Here is an 18741-nt window from a genome sequence, read left to right as displayed (position 1 = left end):
TGGTCGCCGAGGTGAAGGAGTCTACACAGATGCTCGCCGAAGCAATGAGCCACATGTCCGAGTGCCATGCGTCCTCCATGGAAAGAGTGGCGACTCTCGTGGAGAGCCTACTCCAGGAGACCTGTCGGGGCTTCCTGGGGATGTGCTCTGACCAGCAAGTCCTCACATCGGCATTGACCTCAGCTGGTCATTGCCAATGTGGGAGATGGTCTGGGCACCAAGTTTCCCAGCTCGGTGCCAATCCATCCATGGTGAGCAGGGAGGTCTGAAGCGACCTCATGTTGGCACAGCAGCTGCTTGTTGTCTCTGAGGCTGGCAGCTCCTCCACCCCTCTCCCAGTGAACCCAGCATCCGGTGAGGCTGCGACAACTGGGGAGTTCCAGCTGTGGAACTGGCAGCTCCCTCCCAGGAGGGGCCAGCACAGGCTCCACGGGCCAGAGGACGACCACCAAGGTCATCGAAGCCAACAGGACAACAGAGTGAACAGGCTGTCTCACAAGCCACTCCGAGCAATGGGGCAGCACCAAGACATAGTACCCGCCAACGAAAACATAAGGCACCTTAGGCACATCATGGGTTTATCACTGGTGCTTTTGTGTTGGCCCGAGATGAGGCCTGTAACACTCTCGTCTTTTTTTTGTAATAAGCTGCTTTGTTTGAAATATTAAATTCAGATATGTCACCTTGGCTGAGGGTGCCTCTTTTCTTCTTCATGTGTATGGTTTCCAAAACTGTAATGAGTGCTTTGTTGGACATTCAGCTTTATTAACAATGCCCTCAGTTACTGTTGCTAACCTGGCAGATTTTGCACTTTGATGTCGAATGTCGAGCTGACAGCCCAGGCTTGTCCTGGATGTCTATATGTGGTGTGCTAGCTGAAGGTTCATTGGGTTAAAGCCTCCCAGGTGTCCCTGCCTCCCTGCAGTATGCCCGGGTCAGTGTCTAACCCCTCAGCATTTCCCTCTTCATGCTCATCCTGGACTCACCGTGTGCAGTTGCAGCCATCGCGTCCACAGCACAACCCCCCCCACCACCACCACCTCCCTTGTTCCAGTGCAAGATTGTGGAGAGCCCCCAGCGTGCAACCACTATCACACAATCTGGGGGGGTACTGGAGTGCGCCTCCTGAACGGTCCAGGCATCAGAAGTGCATCTTGAGAAGACCGGTGGTCCTCTCTACCACAGCCCTTGTGGAGGTGTGGCTCCTATTGTACCGCTGCTCAGCTTCTGTTCTTGGATGGCGGAGAGGCATCATGAGCCACCTTCTGAGGGGACAACACTTGTCATCCAGCAGCCATCCATCCAGCCGGGCCGGAGCACTGAAGAGCGTCAGCACCTGGGAGTGTCTGAGGATGTAGGCGTCATGGGAGCTGCCTGGGTACCTTGCACAGACTTGCAGAATCTGCATCCTGTGATCACACACTATCTGCACGTTCATGCAGTGGATGCCCTTCCTGTTGACAAAGGCACTGGGCTCACCTGCTGGCGCCTTGATGGCCACATGTGTGCAGTTTATAGCACCCTGGACACGGGGGAAGCCAGCAATGGCCACAAAGCCTCCGGTTCGCTGTGCCTGACTTGCCAGGTCCCAATGGTAGCGGATGAAGGTCAATGCACGCCTGAGCAGAGCGTCTAACCTGCTTGACACGTGTGGACAGCTGATTGGGAGACACCACAAAGATCACCCACTGAGCCCTGGAAGGAGACAGAGGCATAGAAGTTGAGGGCAACTTCAGAGACCTTCAGAGCCACTGGCATGGGGTGCCCACCCACACAGTTAGGGAAGATCTCAGGCCCAATCATCTGACAGATATAGTTGACTGTCTCCCTAGAGAGACGGAGCCTTCTTTGGCACTGCACCTCAGACATATTGAGGTAGCTGCTTCGCCGCCTATATGCCCTGGCAGCAGGATAGTGGCATCTTCTGCAGCCCCTTCTGCCTTGGACTACCTGTTGGACCTTCGCCCCTTGTGCTTGCACCTGTCCTCCCAAAGACAGCTCCCCTGGAGGCTGACTGTGCACTCCTGGCCTCATGCCCCGTCTTGTCCTCCCTCCCTCAGAGGAGCTCCAGTGGACAGTTCAGCTCCCATTCCCAGACTAAGGGAAGGCTTCCTGAAACCTGCAGGCCCAGAAAAGATTCCTCACTGCAGAGTGCTGACCTGAAGGTTAAGAGTCCAGAAAAAGCAGCTGGGATGCATTCTGAAGTACTCCAGGTCACACAAGTAAGTTTGAAAAACTTTCAAAAATAAATACTTGACTGTGCACCTTCACCACCCCAGTGAGCTGTCTTATCCTGTCCGTGGATGAGGTTAATACAAATGTGTCCTACCTGCCTGCCTGTTGCGCCCATGCGCCGACCTGAAGATTGCACAGGCGCCAAAAAATTGGCATCAATTGAACATTTAAGGGCCTTAGGTGGCCCGTTAATTAATGGCGGGTGTGTATTAGACATCATTGCGTGCCTGCACAACGAAACATCACGATGGGACGGACACTCGCCCAACATCACCACACATCATTTTACATGCGTGCATGCAGGGCCCACCCCTGCACACCAACTGGAAAATTCTGCCCTATGTTTGGTAACTGAAGGGATGAAAATTTTTTTAAAAATAAGATTTTAAAAAAATAAGATAAAGAATGTTTTATGAGATAATAAAGTGAGATATTCATCCTGTGGACATATAGACTGTATAAGAAATGATATTAAAGCTGAAAAATGGATGACAAAAATGTTTGTATGAAGTGATTCATTTCAAGCTTTTCTTATATCCAACAGATTTCATTCAACAATTCATTCAATTACTTTCTTTTGCAGTTATTTTAATTAACAATTTTAATCCTGCAAATATGAAACACATATCTGAGTTCACACAAAATTATTATACTCAAAAACATTATTTGGCAAAATATTTCTGTTCACGGTGAATTTGCTTTCACTTGCTTTACTTTAATTGCCTTGACTCTAGTTTAATTAGATTTGCAGTTTGACTATATAGTTTCTATTAATCGTACAGTCATAGAGGCTTACAGCACAGAAAAAGGCCCTTCGGCCCATCGAGTCTGCGCCAGTCAAACAAGTACCTAACTATTCTAATCCCATTTTCCAGCATTAGGCCCATATCCTTGTATGCCGTGGCATCGCAAGTGCACATCCAAATACTTCTTAAATGTTATGAGGTCTTCTGCCTCTACTACCCTTTCAGGCAGTGAGTTCCAGATTCCCACCACCCTCTGGGTGAAAAATTCTTCTTCACATCCCCTCTAAACCTCTTAAATCTATACCCCCTGGTTATTGATTCCTCCACCAAGGGGAAGAGTTCCTTCCTGTCTACCCTATTTATGCCCTTCATAATTTTACACACCTCAATCATGTCCCCCCTCAATCTCCTCTGCTCCCAGGAAAATAACCCCAGTCTATCCAATCTCTCCTCTTAACTAAATCTCTCCAGCCTAGGCAACATCCTGGTAAATCTCCTCTGCACTCTCTCTAGTGCAATCACATCCTTCCTATAATGCGAATTCCAGAACTGCACGCAATACTCTAGCTGTGGCCTAACCAGCATTTTATACAGTTCCAGCATAACCTCCCTGCTCTTATATGTTATGCCTCGGCTAATAAAGGCAAATATCCCATATGCCTTCTTAACCACCTTATCTACCTGTCCATTCTCTACATCCTCAATGTCACTCTCAAAATCCTCAGGATCAAAATGTATATTTACACCTATTTCTTAGGTGTTTGTTAATACTCACTCATCAGTGTCAAAGGCAACATCTGTAGTATCACTGTCTACATCTCAGTGTCACTGTCTGCATTTTCAGTGTTTGTTGAATCAGTGAATATTTCATGATAGACCACATTATAAGTTCTTCCTTCTTGAGCCAAAATAAAGAGATTTCTTGGTGATCTAGTCTGCTGTTTTCCAATGTGTTTTGATTTTGTTGTTGTTCCCATAAGAAGATATACAGTTAGGTGCAACAAAAACAGAAAATGCTGGAAAAACTCAGCATGTCTGACAGCATCTGTGGAGAGAGAAACAGAGTTAACGTTTCAAGTCCATATGACCCTTCTTCAGAGCTGTTTATATTTTAGCTTAAACCCTCCTAACCAGCATAAATTTCATCACATCTCTACTTCTCTTTAGCTCTGGAGTGGGGTGGGGTGGGGACAGTGGGGGAAAATGACAGAAGGGATTAAAAAAGGGGGGTTAAAACAATGAATAAAGGAATAAAAATAAGTTTCAAAATTTTTTCACAAGTCGGGACGTTCACCGAATGTCATTGCGCACTATTTTACTCCTGTTTGTGTCGGGCGTGCGCCCACCCGTGGGACGAGAAATTCAGCCCTTAGAACTATATTTTACTTCGTCTTGGAAAGGCTCCCTAGGTCCACCCATGGCGGATACTGGGTGAGTTGGCATGGAGGATGTAATGGAATAGTGTGGTTTTGGAGGGTCCTCAGTTGCCATGAATTGATGCTAATTTGGCATAGGGGCTATGAAGGGCCAGGAGGTGGGTAAAGGGATATAGGTTGGCATGGTGGCTATGAGGGACAATGGGGATGGGTAGAGGGGCATAGGTTGACATGGAGGGTATTTGAGGGTCCATGGGGGTGGGGAGGGCATGAGGTCACATGAATTGGCATGGGGAGTGTGTGGAGTGAGAATGTGTGAGGGGTGAGGGCTTGGGGTGTTTTTAGTTTTATTGCTTATTTACATACCAAGATGGACTTTGTAACCAGCCTGCCTTGGCACCCAGCAGCACTTATTGCTGCCTCCAAACTCTTTCTGGGGTTAGCAGGCCCAACTCCTGATGGGCTGAATAACTGCACCATGTTCTGTAAAATTCTGATTCTCTGTATCCCCAATGCTTCTTTCAAAACCTCTCACTTCATAGCAGCTCCAGATAGGTTTCTTTGGATGTTTATTTATTATACTTGTTGATGTGAGGATTGCTGGCAAGACCAACATTTCTTGCCTATCCCTAAGTGCCCTTGAGAAAGTGGTGGTGAGATACCTCCTTGAACTGCTGCAGTCCATATGGTATAGGTACATCCGCAGTGCTGTTAGGGAGGGAGTTTCAAGGTTTTGACCCAGTGACAGTGAAGGAACAGTGAGACATTTCCAAGTTAGGATGATGTGCGACGTGTAGGGGAACTTGTAAGTGGTGGTGTTCCCATGCATCTGCTGCCCTTGTCCTTCTAGGTGGCAAGGATCACATATTTGGAAGCAGCTGTTAAAGGAGGCTTGGCAACTTGCTGCAGTGCATTTTGTAGATGGTACATACTGCTGCCACTGTGTAGCGGCGGTGGAGGCAGTAAATGTTTGAGATAGTGAATGGGATGTAGATCAAGTGGGCTGCTTTGTCCTGGATTTTGTTGAGCTTCTTGAGTGTTGTTGGAGCTGCCTGGCAAGTGGAGATGCCTGGCAAATGCATCATACCCTTGACTTGTGCCTTGTAGATGGTGGACAAGCTTTGGGGAGTCAGGTGATGAGCTACACTCTGCAGAATTCACAGCCTCTGACTTGCTCCTGCAGCCGCAGTATTTATATGGTAAATCCAATGAAGTTACTGGTCAATGGTAACCCCCCAGGATGTTGATGGTGTGGAATTTGCCTAAGTGTTGCTTGATAGAACTGTCGATGACATCTTCCATCATTTCGCTGATGATTGAAAGTAGGCTGATGGAGCAATAAGTGGGCAGATTGGATTTGTCCCACTTTTTGTGGACAGGACATCCCTGGGCAATTTTCCACATCACCGGTTAGAAGCCAGCATTGTAGCTGTACTGAAACAGCTTGCCTAGGGGCGCAACTAGTTTTGAAGCACAAGTCTTCAGTACTACTGTGGGAATGTTGTTAGGGCCAAAGCCTTTGCAGTATCCAGTGCCTTCAACCGTTTCTTGATATTACATGCAGTGAATCGAATTGGCTGAAGACTGGCATCTTGATGCGGGGATCCTCATGAGGAGACCAAAGTGGATCATCTACTCGCACTTCTGGCTGAAGATGTTTTACCCTTACCTTTTGCACTGACATGCTGGACTCCACCATCATTGAGGATGGGGATGTTTGCAGGGCCCGGGAGAGAAATCATGAGCCCCGGTGCTTCTCCTGTTTCAGGGTCCCTGATTTTCCCCCATCCCACCCCTTTTAAACCTCCTCCTCAATCATGCATGATATTTTTTCCCCTTTCACAATTCTCCAATCAATAGGCCAAACAATCACAGATGGATCCTCGTAAAATGATAATGCTCATTGTTGGCATCTGGTTACAGATATTGTCCAATATATATGCAGAATGGACCATTTTATTGTTGCTGCTCTTAATATTAATGCAAGGTTAGTTTGTGTGCGCCTTATAGATGTTCCCACTGCGACCATTAAGCAAACCAGAGTGTACAAATTTTACTTAAACAGCCTTGAACAATATTGTTAATTTGACAGAAAAATATCCCATTAGTTATTTATAACACTACAAATGATAACACCAATTTTGGTGACTGCCTCATCCCTCACTAACATGTTCTGCACGTCGCACCGAATGGGCACTGATAGTAAATTCATATTTGGGGGAAAGATTCAATATTTCTAACTCAGATAAACTGCACAAGATCTTTTCCATTCTGTATAAGAAGTAGAATCTTTCTCCTACCTATAATTATTTCATGTAAGGGGTGTATTTAGATTCTATTTTGTCACAGGGTAGAATGATCAAATGACTCCTGAGGAATAAAGTAGAATGTTTGAACAACATAGGTCGTCAGTGTCAGTGAGAGGCATTGGAGCCCTGAGGTGTCTCTTTGCAACAAAACTTTTAAGAGGCCAGAGGACAAAGACTGAATGGTTCACAACTGTATGTGTTTTCTTGATCAGCAAGTCTGAAGACTCTGGTGATTGAAAGTATATTTTAGTGAGAAACAGCAATGTCTCCTCTCCAACATAACTTTATCATGATATTTCGATACCTAAACTAATAAAAGCACTAAGATAGAGTGGGATTATAGGTAAGTAGAAAAAAGATTGAAGTCGATGAAAAAGACTCTTGAGAATCATGTGCAGTGTAAAACAGATTACTGACTCACTACAAGCCCATGATGCACTCCTGTCCTGCCAATTTCATCCCACAAAGCCTCTCACAGTAAACTTCTATTAGCTACAAAATAAACAGCATACCAGCCATGATTCCACCCTCTGTTTACAGGATAACTATGCATGACAAAGGCCAACTAGCCCAGCTCATCTCATCCATCCAGAATGATGTACGAACGAGTGTCTGGCTAGCCCAGAATAGGGGGCAGTTGTGAGTCAATCACATTGCTCTGAGTCTGGAGTCAAATACAAGCCAGACTGGTTAGGGACAACATATTTCCTTCCCAAAAGGATATTTGTGAACCAGCTAGGTTTTTATGTCAACCCCGTGGTTTCATGATCATAATGACTGATACTATCTTCTTATTCCAGATTCTTATTTAAATAATTGAATTTAAATTCCTCCAGCTGCCAGGTGGAATTTGAACTCATGTCAGGAGATTTGTCTAGGTCTCTGGACTACTAGTTCAGTAACATTACCACTATGCTACTCCTGGAACTAAGCTAGTTGGAGTATTTCATGTTGAAATGCTAACACAGAAATTACAAAATCTAAAGTGAAATGATTTTAATTGAACATGAAAATTCCCAAAGAAACCACTACTTTGTATATTCTTGTAACATATTGCAACATCTAGTGCTTTGCTTAAGGTTCTAACAATCTTTCTGCTAATGTTATGCCTAAAGAAAAAGCCTCCCCTTAACATATATATTGGTACCTACAAGCTTATCAGATACTTCATTCAAAGATAGTTCCTTACTTATCGGAATATGTGGATCTCTTCCCTCCTCCTTTCCAATCAGCCATTCTTGGTTCTTCAGGATGCTCAAAATTCCTAAGTTTGAATTAAAGGCTCTTTTCATTATCTACTTTATACTCAAATTATTACTCAGATCTCCTAGTTGATTATTAATGGTTATGTCGGACACAATCAGACTGTTCCATTTCCAGCATTACATTAGTGACATAGTTATTGCTAGCCCTGAAATTCCACTGAGGCTTTTCCAGCATCTCAACATTAATGTGAGAGACACAGGAACAATAGAAATAGGGAGGAGACAATGAAAAGGGTTTACGTAAAGAGTAAGACAAAAATAATAGAAAAGATTTGTACAAAGTAATTCTGATAGGAAAATGTTATGAATAAAAAGAATGGAAGACAAAAACACAAAGAGAAACACAAAATTATTTAAGTAGGAGAGGAGCAGAGAAACAGCAAGAGATTTCTTTTATCCCTCAACTGTATTATAGTACATTTAATGTTCATTATAATATCCATCTCCAACTTACCCTGAGCAATGCCAGAAGAGACCCATTAATATAAAATAATTGTTTTATCAAATAGTAAAATCTTTTATGAGACTGGTTAATTGTACTTGAATTAAACTCTTAAGGCCAACATGGTCTTTCATTCCTCTTTATATGTTTCTCTCGTTTGGATCTGTAAATTCCATTGTTCCATATGTCTTTGCAAATTTACTTTTCCAATAATTTAAGAATCTTTCATGTTGCTAATATGACCTCTTTCCTTCTGGGAAAAATAAACACATTACTTGACCTTATTTAGCCATCAGTTGTAAACATCCTACCATCACTTTGAAATCTAAAAAACTCTGTAACTTAACTAAAAAAATGCAAATTTCCTTCACACCTTATATGCTAAGACCTCGTCCTTGTTTACTCATTAGCATTTCAAGCATCCTTCTACACCTAACTCATTTTGATCATTTCAAGCTTGCAGCCTATCTAACTCCAAATCAATTAAATCACACACAGTCATCCATACTCACCCCTATAAACTTACTTTACAACAAATCACAATAATATTATGAAAATTATTATAGTTTTGAAACAATGGTCCTCCATCTATAGGTCAACCTTTTCTTTCCATAAATACCAGGGGCTATGAACAAGGAATTAAAAATATGCATCCATATGCAGCAAAATCCAATTATTAAACACCCACATTTGAGCTTAAAATCCAAAGTAAGTAGATTGCAAATTCTGAGCAGTATCTAAGGATATGTCACACTGATTTTATTTTAATGCAGACCATTTTGCTAGTGTTTTGGGGGGAGGGGGAGGGGGAGAAGTAGAGGGTTGGGGTGCACTCCATTGTGACTTGCTGTTGGATTCCCCACTCAGTGATGTGATATTCATATACATCCATATAGGGGAAGGCATTTTGAGCTGATACTGAAATGATGGAACTAAATCGTCCAATGTATTTTGCATCACTTGATCCACTGCAATACGGTTTTATTTCTGCAGCGTGCAGTGGGTGGGAGTTCCAATTCACTTTGGAAAATAGGAGAAAAGAGAGAAACACAGAAGATGGCACATACCAAGAGGTAAAGTTAGAAATAAATGGGCACAAGGGCCAAATGGAGAGAAAGCGGAAACCAGAAATAATCAGATAATGGGTGGCAAGTAGAGACTGTGACCAAAGACAATGCACTGAAATATGGGACAGAACCCATTTTTAGTGGGTTTCCGCAAGAAGTTTCACCAGTAGAGCAAGGACAGCCACTTCTCAGCCAACATATATTATCAGGTAATGAAGGAATTATGCTTTAAGTAATCATTCCTGTCACATCTGCTCCCATTTCCCTCAGCATAAGGGACATTGGTGTAAAAGAGATGGTGGAAATACTTCATTTAAATTCCAAGACAAAGCAGCCCACTTGACTGCCACCCCATCCACTGCCTTAAAGATTCATTCCCTCCACCACTGATGCACAGTGGCAGCAGTGTGTACTATCTACAAGATGCACTGCAGCAACTCACCAAGGTTTCTTTGACACCAGCTTCCAAACCCATGTCCTCAATCACCAAGGAGGACAAGGGCTACAGATGCTTGGGAACACCACCATCTGCAAGTTCTCCTTCCAAGCCACACACCGTCCTGACTTGAAACTATATCACTGTTCCTTCACTGTCACAAAATCAAAATCCTGAAACTCCTTAACTGCACTGTGGGTGTACCTGCACCACATTGACTGCAGCAGTTCATGGCTCACCATCAACTTCTCAAGGGCACTTAGGCATGGACTTTAAATGATGACCATAATCATAGAAAAGGCACAGAAAGAGGCCATTCAGCTCATTGTGTCTGCACAAACCAGAAGAGAGAAAAAAAAATAGCCCCTCATTTCAATCCTATTTTCCAGCACCTGGTCTGTAGCTTTGCAGGTTCAGCACTTCAGATGTGATGAACATAATAAAGAAAGATTAAATGAGTCAAATATAGGTTGGCCTGTATCTCGTCTCTGTGGAATTTTTTTCCCCATTGCTGAGCTGCTAGTTTAAAGTCATTTAACGATGAAATCCCTCTATTCCATGCTGTACCTCACTATTCTATACAATGAGCCAGTATTCACCATGGATTTCCCTCCATTCACCATGTTCAAAGAGTAGCAGTCACAAAGGGATCAAACCAATGTTGTCAATACTGGAGGAAGTTTGAGACCCACTTGCCACTACCTTTTACCTTGGAGGTCATCAGAAGATTTTGTTTCATCAAGGAAGCGCTGGATAACTCAGACCAGCAGGCCTGATCCAGTATTTGTACAACATTGCCAGCATCAGTGAAATGACCAGTGTTGTCAAATTTTAATGCAATTGGCTCCCTCTGGGGCATAAACAAGGATAATTAACCAGGATAATGTGTATCTTCCCTTAACTTACAGATGATCTGTTTACTATTTTTAGTCTGACAGCACAGCAATAAAACAAGACAATACAATTTTACATAATGTAAAAGCAAAATACTGTGGATGCTGGATATCTGAAATAAAAACAAAGTACATAAAAACACAGTCTGGTAGCATCCGCGGAGAGAGAAACAAGAGTTAATGTTTAGAGTCGAATATGACTCCTTCAGAACTGAGGGAAGGTAGATACGTGATGGGTTTTATGCTGTTGAAAGGAGGGGCAAGGAAGAACAAAAGAGGTCTGGGATAGGGTAGAGGACAGGTGGGATTAAATAACAAAGTATCATGCAACAAAAGGCAAAGGGCATGATAGTGCTTGTAGTAAAGAAACAAAGCAGTGGTCCAGAGTGTGTTAATGGCAGAACAATAAACAGCTCTGTATGAAAGCAAAAAACATGAAAACAAGATACTGACTGGCACTTGGCAAAAAAAAAATCAAACTGGAGGATGGAGTTCATGGTCAAAGTTGTTAAAATCAACGTAGAGTCCAGAGGGTTGTAAAATGCCAAATCGGAAGATAAGCTATTCTGCAAGCTTGCGTTGAGCTTCAATGGAACATTGCAGCAGGCCAAGGACACCTCTACTACTGAGTCAGAAAAAGGTAACAGACACATGGGAACATCGCCACCCTTAAGTTGTACTCCATTCTGACCTGGAAATGTATCATTGTTCCTTCATCATTGGTGGGTTAAATCCTCAAACTCTCTAACAGCTTTACAGGAGTGCCTACATTCACAGAAACTGCAGTGGTTCAAGTTGGCAGCTCACCAAGACCTTTGTAAGGGCAACTAGGGATGGGCAATAAATACCAATATTGCCAACAAGGACCACATCCCATATTTTTTTTTATTGCTAAAATAATGACCAAGCTAGAATTAAACTTAGTTCAAATACTGAGACATACATTTAATGTTTAGGCAAGTTCCTTCCCATAATATTATACTCATGATAATTGCAGCCAATTATTCACTGGCAAAATATCATTGAACAAAACTGATTCTTTGCATACTTTACCAAATTGCTCAACACGCATTGTTGATAAAATTTCTTTATTTACATGGAAATATTTCTTTACATAAAATTAGATTTATAATTGATAGTTGTACAGAAGAACTGGTTCAATATTCAGAAATTTATTACTAAAGGTTGAATTTTTTTTCTGAAGTACATTTATTAAATATTGTATAGATCAATTTGTCTGTTCAGTTTATCATCGTAAAAGCAACATCAAACATTGCTGGATACAAGAAAATTACACTTCAAATTTTCAGACTTATTATTTCTATGAGACAAAATACATAGAAAGCAGGTACAACAGGCACAGTTTCCCAATGTTATTGTGGTAGTCACAAAATTACTCCTTGTGATGAGGGTCATCTTGATTATTGAATTGGAAATTAGGTTTTGTGGCTTCTTGCATCAGCTCATATAGCTGTCCAACCTGTTCTCCATTAAAATCATTTAGTTTATTTGCTGTCAGGTCAGCTCCATAGTTGGCCTTCTGCGTTGGATGCATCACACACTCTGTAGCTTGTGCCTGTAGTATATCTGCATATGCCTTAGCAAAGACAAAATAGAGTGCTGCATTAGCGGTTTATAGCTTAAAACAGAAAATTGCTTATTAGGCATGTTAACAATGAAACCTTTTGAAACAGGCTGAGATTAAAGACACCACACCAATCAACAGCTGCACTAATGCATTAGAAACTGGTTTCTCTATCAAGAAATTAACAGATTCCTGTAAATGACATCATTTATTAACTTTTATGAGAGATACCTACTGTTACTGCTAATATCCAAATAAAATAAATAGTATTAAGTACCTGTTCACACTATTGCTCTCCTTTCGATTTGACTTATTTTATATTAAATAAAACTACATCAGCTAATTTATTTTTCTTATGGAAAATTTTGTATTAAATTGATATTTCTGAATACAAATTTTAAGTAGTTGAACTGAAATTATCTTATTGATATAAATCTAAAAAAAAGAGTACATTACTGAATTAAGGATTTAAATTTACTTATAGACAGAAAGACAACTGAATTAATTAGATCAAGAGTAGAAGTTCAGGAATCAAAAGGGTTGTTAAGTACAGTTAGAGAAAGGAAGATAACCAAGTACAGACAATGACTCGGCAGCCTTATTCTAGCAACATTGAAGGAGAAATTGAGGGTTAAAACAGGAGATAAAGAACGATCAGATGGGTGGATAACACTGAGATGTGGACTTGGGGAAGCTTGAAGAAAGCCAGAGAAGCAAGATGATGCCAATGGCCCCACTAAGGATATGAACAAATGAACAATTTTGTTCTGTTGAAAATAATATTTTAAGTGTTCTAACATAACAATGTTATAATGTACCTTTTCCAAACTTTCGTAGTAAATCTAGTTCATAAAGGTAAGAAAGTGATGTTATGGCAGGCAGATGGTAAATGCCAAGCTGCTGAACTCCCAGAGGGAAACTTGAAGCAGCTGCCACAACTATTTGCACTTCGTACTTATTTTGAGAAGTGGGCTTTGAATTCAGTAAAAAGACGTATAGGTTTCTTACAAAACTAAATTAAATCTTTATTAATAGAAGAATTAGGCCAGGATCTTACTTTTGGCGTGCGGGGGCGAGTTCGACACGCTGGAAAGTAAAATGACGCATGATCAGGTCAGACGTGTGTCCCGACGTCATTCCGCTGTCTTGTGATATTTCATTTGGTGGGCACGTGCCAGAGTTGGCTGCGCACCCGTCGATAATTGAAAGGCCTATTAAAGCCATTAACGAAGGAATTAATTTCAACTTTACACTACCCGTCCAACCTTATGGTTGGCGGGCAGGCGAAAAAGCCAAGCAGCCTTTACGTTTTTTCAGAAACCTCATCCACGAGCAGGATGAGGTTTCCTAAAGCTTTTACAACTTAAATAAAAAGTTTCTGTGAAAAATAAAAACACACCCCATCTCATGTGACACAGACACATGAGGGGACATGTTTCATTAATTTTTTTATGTTTTCAGATTTTTTTTTGACAATCACTTCAATCTCCCTGAGGCAGCTCCGTATCTCAGGGAGATTGAAGCACTCTTTCGCAAGCATGCGCAAAAGAGCGCTGGACCCAACTGTCCCTCCTCCCCCTGCCTGCAAAGGTAGTGCTGAGCACTACCGTTCACGTATTATGCTGGGCGGGCCTTAATTGGCCCATCCACGTAAAATGGCTGCACGGAGCTAATTGCGGGTAGCGGTCAGCTCCACGACTGCCCCGGCTCGCTCCTGCCGAGCCCACCCAACGCGGGAAAAATTCAGGCCATGATTTTAAGCACATACATAGATCTACAAGTTACTACTATGATAACTTCTAAATCCCCTAATTAATCTAAACCCAGTTACACCTCCATTAAGGCAACAGTGAGACACATAGCTTGTAAAAGACCCAGGTAAAGTAACACACAATACCCTGGACAGTCGAATTCAAAGTGAGCTTTTCTCAGCTTCAGTTCCTTGTAGACAGCGGTTTGAGGCTTAGATGCTGGGGACTTTTCACACTTGTGTAAGATCTTAGAATGCCTGCCCTTACACACAACCTTTGCTCCTTTCTACATATTTTCCCCTTTGAATGCAAATTCCCATTGTTTCACTACGTCTTTGGACTTTACCTCTCTAATAATAAAATCTATCATAGTGCCAATTTTACTGGTAACCTTTAGGAAAAATAAACACACTGTTCTTAACTTCTCCTGGCTAGGTGTAACATTTCACTTCCTGTTTTAAATTCAAGCTGGTCTGGTTTATTTTAAAATGCAAATGTTCCTTTTACAACTTATATTCTAAACTTTCCTATGTTTACCTCCTTAACATTTCAAACCTAGCTTAACTTCTGATACATCAAATCCTTCAGATCAGCTGCCTTTAATTCAATTAAGTCCTGCAGGCACACACATAGACACAGACCCCAATATTACTCTACAACAAATTCCAATAAAATTATGAAAATTATTATATCTTCTCGACAGTGATTTGAATAGGTGTTTAAGCATCTATTCAGGAAATGGTTCTGCAGATAGAGTTTAATTAAATCTGTGATAACTTGAGTATAGCACCAATTAACAGACAAGCAAAAGCACACACAAATTTTATTTTTTTTAATTGCCAGTTCATCTTATGTCCCATACATTTTAAGAGAGCATTTGAAATTTTTACAAAAGACAACTTTTTATAAAAATTGTACAGCTTTGTAAAAGGATTTTATTCATGGAAATTATGCCAGATAAATAAAAATGACTGATATATGAAGAAACCTACCAGCCAATTGAAAGATTTTGATTAAAATATTGGTTGGCTGCAATGGAATACTGTGCTTTCCATTTTTACCTTATAAATGCTAAATGAGCTTTACTGACTGTAATAGGGAAGAATGACTCCTTTAGAAACTGAATTACTACAATAAGTCCTGTAATGTGTACTGGTCAATTTTTTAAACATTTGCAGATTTTAAAAACCATGAATTTCTAGATGGCTGGCTCTTAGCACATATTTTCATAACTAAAATTTTAAAAATATTTTAAGACCAAAATGGGATCTGAAAAAAATCATTAGAATTGGAATCTATATTAAATATATTTCTGTGATCTGCTGGAGAACTGTACAGCACTTTGCACCAATAGCACAATGGTGACAAAGTTACATGAAATGAGCCATCATTTCTAGCCATTATTACCTTAGTCTGGTTAGATAAGCCTTTATCATATTTCCATTAGAGCATACATTTGGATGTGTGACATATAATTTTTTGGCACAATCGTTTATTCATCCACCTTATTGGAATATTTAACCATATCAGTCATTGACACATCAGGCAAAAGGCAACAAAGATCTTAATTTATTCTGAATGTATGAGATGGCAGCGTTGCAATAATTCAAGACTGACTAAAAAGCTTTCTCCTTGTGAGATATCTCCATTAAGAAAATGTAATTATCAGGCAGAATATTAGAAATGTATTTTTTTTAAAGCGATTTCATCTTTCCCCTGCTCTGGGACATACACTTTTGCATTCAAGAGGTAGAGTCAACATGTTCCCAGGTAACTACCATGTTGTGGCCAACTCCACTGCTCCAATACTAGTGCTGTGCATATATAGTTTTTACAAATAACTGAGGATTTGAGTTAGCTGGGTGGAAGAACCATTGTACTATGCAAAAATTATTCTTCCAATATAAGATGCCTTAATACTTTGGAGATAAGGAATACTCAAGGAGTAGGGCAGTTTTACAGCTGAAGAACAGATTTTCCTCAAGTCCTGCTGAATTTAACAGCAGGGCCCAATTACCATTTTAGAAATCTGTTTTGTGGCCTCAGCCAGCCAGATTGAGAGGCTGGCTGACCGTCAGTGGATAAACCTGCAGCATGGGGAAGACAGCAAGGAAGCAGAGAAAAGATGGAGAGATTCGGTTGGCAGGTGGAGTGGACATTGATTGGATGATCTGGTGGGGTTTGTGGAATGGAAGAAAATCATGGAAGGGGTTGGAGAGATAGGGGGAGGAGAGAAGACGATTGCAGAGGGCTGGTGGAGCACATTGGGGGAGGGGCTTATGGACAGTGGTTGTGGCATACAGGAAAGGTTCACAGACCATGTAGGGCATCCAATCAAGATGGTGGGGCGGGGGTGAGCATTTCGGGCCTTATTACTGGACAGATTAACTCGTTTGCTTGATAGGAAGTGGAAGCGCTCCTAGTTCACAAGCAGTGCTGGAAAGACACTTACCTTTGCATGCAGCAGTCCTCACCTCCTTTTACTTCCCAGCTGAACCAAACCTACCCATTTTTGGGAATTAAAACTCTCCACCAAAGTCTCCATCCCTGAACCAGCGTTGATGCCTGGTTTGTATTGAATTAGCTTTCAGCTAAAGTGTTATTGCTTCTGGGTTCCACTCACAATTTCCATACATGTTTCATTACAATATCTGCTCAGTGTATGTTAAATATCACACAAGACTGAAGATCACATGGCTAAGGTACCGTACTTCAACATGAGTGGTGATGGTGAAGACAAATAGGAAGAGAAAGGCAATTTTTATAAGGACAAACGAGTAAAACTCTTTTGATTAGTCAATTAATTAGTAACGAAGCACCAGAAAACTAAAATCAAAAAGGAGGAAGAGATTAGGATTTTTTTCTTTATGTAGAGGGTAATTAGGATGTGCAATCACTTTTAAAAAGGAAATGGATATATATTTGTAAAAAAAACAGGTTTGGGCAAGAAAAAGGAATTAATCAGTTCTTTCAGAGTAGGTTCAGGCATGAGTGGATCAAATTGCCTACCTGAGTACTGTTATATAAATTCCTATGTGCAAGATTTGATTGACTGCAGATAGCTGCAAAACTGTAAAGAAGCAAGGTGGGATTATATTTGTATTTTTAAATCTTCAATACTCAGACTTTGAGCAGGAAGAATGATAATATTAATCAGCCTGTTCATAGCTCAATTTGTTGATAGATTAGATTTCATAACAATCCAATGGAACACATCCTGAAAGGAAGAAGGGTAAATGATTGAACAAAAGATTGTAAAAGGTTAATAGATGCTGAACTTCATCCACTCGGTGTCCACTAGGGCCTCTACACATCATAGGCAGAATCTTCTGGAATTCTCCTACTGGAAAGACAGGGCTATTTTCAGCTCAGAAACCAGATTTACTAATGGTGGGCTTTGCCACAGTTCTTTGACTCAACCTCAACATTAGCATCCCAGCTCCAGGTTGCTGAGCTTCAGGGAGGGTGGGTAGAATGGCACATCCATTTTGTCAAAGGAAAGATTTCTAATTAAAGGGGAAGCATAATAGAAATGCGATAGTAACAGGTGACTCTATAAATAGGGGGATAGAGAGCATCCTCAGCAGCCAAGAACAAGAATCCTGAGGAGTGTGTTGCCTATCCAGTACCAGGGTCACCAATATCTCATGACAACTAGAGAGGAATCTGGAAACAGAAGGGGTAAATCCAATTGTTACGGTCCATGTTGGAACAAACAACGTTGGTAGCAACATGAGGAGATCCTGCTGAAAGAGTATTAGGTCTAGGCTCTAAATTAAAAGGCAGAACTTCAAGGGTAATTACCTCTGGATTATTACCCTAGCAATGTGTAAATTGGGATAGGGACAGACAGATTAGCAGAATTAACGAATGGCCAAAGGGCTGGAGTGGGAAAGAAGAGTTCCTTTTCATGGAACACTGGTATAAATTCTGGGACAGTAAGGAACTGTACCGATGGGATGGGCTCTTCTTGAACTGGAATGGGACCTGTGTCCAAGTAGAAATCTTAAATAGGGAGGTAGCAAAAACTTTAAACTGGTAAGGTGAGGGAAGGAATCCACAAGAAATGTAAGCTGCCTAAATGTAAACAAAACAGGGCATGAGCGCATAAGAGAGAATAAATTAAGGGCATGGCAAGGAAATAAATAGAGTAATAGAGCAGAGGTCTAAAAAGATGTATAAACAAAGTCAGAGGAAATCCTATTAAAAAATGTGTTAAAATGTCTGTACAAGATATGCATACAATGTCCATAATAAAACATGAGAGCTGGAGCAATCATATGTTGGGAAGAAGCAGACATAGTAGAGATTACTGAAACATAGGCCCAGAAAAATCAGGACTAGGAATTAAACACTGCATAGTATAACATATTTAGAAATTAGAAAGTGGAATGGGGAGGTGGAGGAGCTGTACTTAATAGGGATAACATAATGGCAGCAGAAAACAGGAACACAGGTATCAGCAAGACAAAAATATCATCCACATCAATAGAGATAAAAGATAATAATAGGTCAATCACACTAATAGGTATAAGCTACAGAATGCCAAATAGTGGAAAGAAGTTTGAGGAAGAAATATGCAAACAAATTAATCATGGGAGATTACAACCATCCTAATATTAATTGGACAGAAAAG

The 18741-nt window shown here is 41.1% G+C and overlaps 1 protein-coding gene across 1 annotated transcript in view; it reads right to left on the bottom strand.

The window, feature by feature from the left end:
• Positions 1-11840: 11840 nt before the first annotated feature.
• sdhaf3 (succinate dehydrogenase complex assembly factor 3) overlaps positions 11841-18741 on the bottom strand; it is a 46610-nt gene continuing 39709 nt past the window's right edge. Inside the window, exon 2 of the mRNA XM_041184615.1 lies at positions 11841-12366. Within this exon, the coding sequence (XP_041040549.1) occupies positions 12163-12366 (204 nt within the window). The 3' untranslated portion in view covers positions 11841-12162. The remainder of the gene's footprint in view (positions 12367-18741) is intronic.

Source organism: Carcharodon carcharias, chromosome 3 (assembly GCF_017639515.1).
Source record: "Carcharodon carcharias isolate sCarCar2 chromosome 3, sCarCar2.pri, whole genome shotgun sequence".
NCBI classification, from domain to species: Eukaryota; Metazoa; Chordata; class Chondrichthyes; order Lamniformes; family Lamnidae; genus Carcharodon; species Carcharodon carcharias.
The sequence above is the reverse complement of the archived record's forward strand: the minus strand, read 5'-3'. Positions and strand labels throughout refer to the sequence as shown.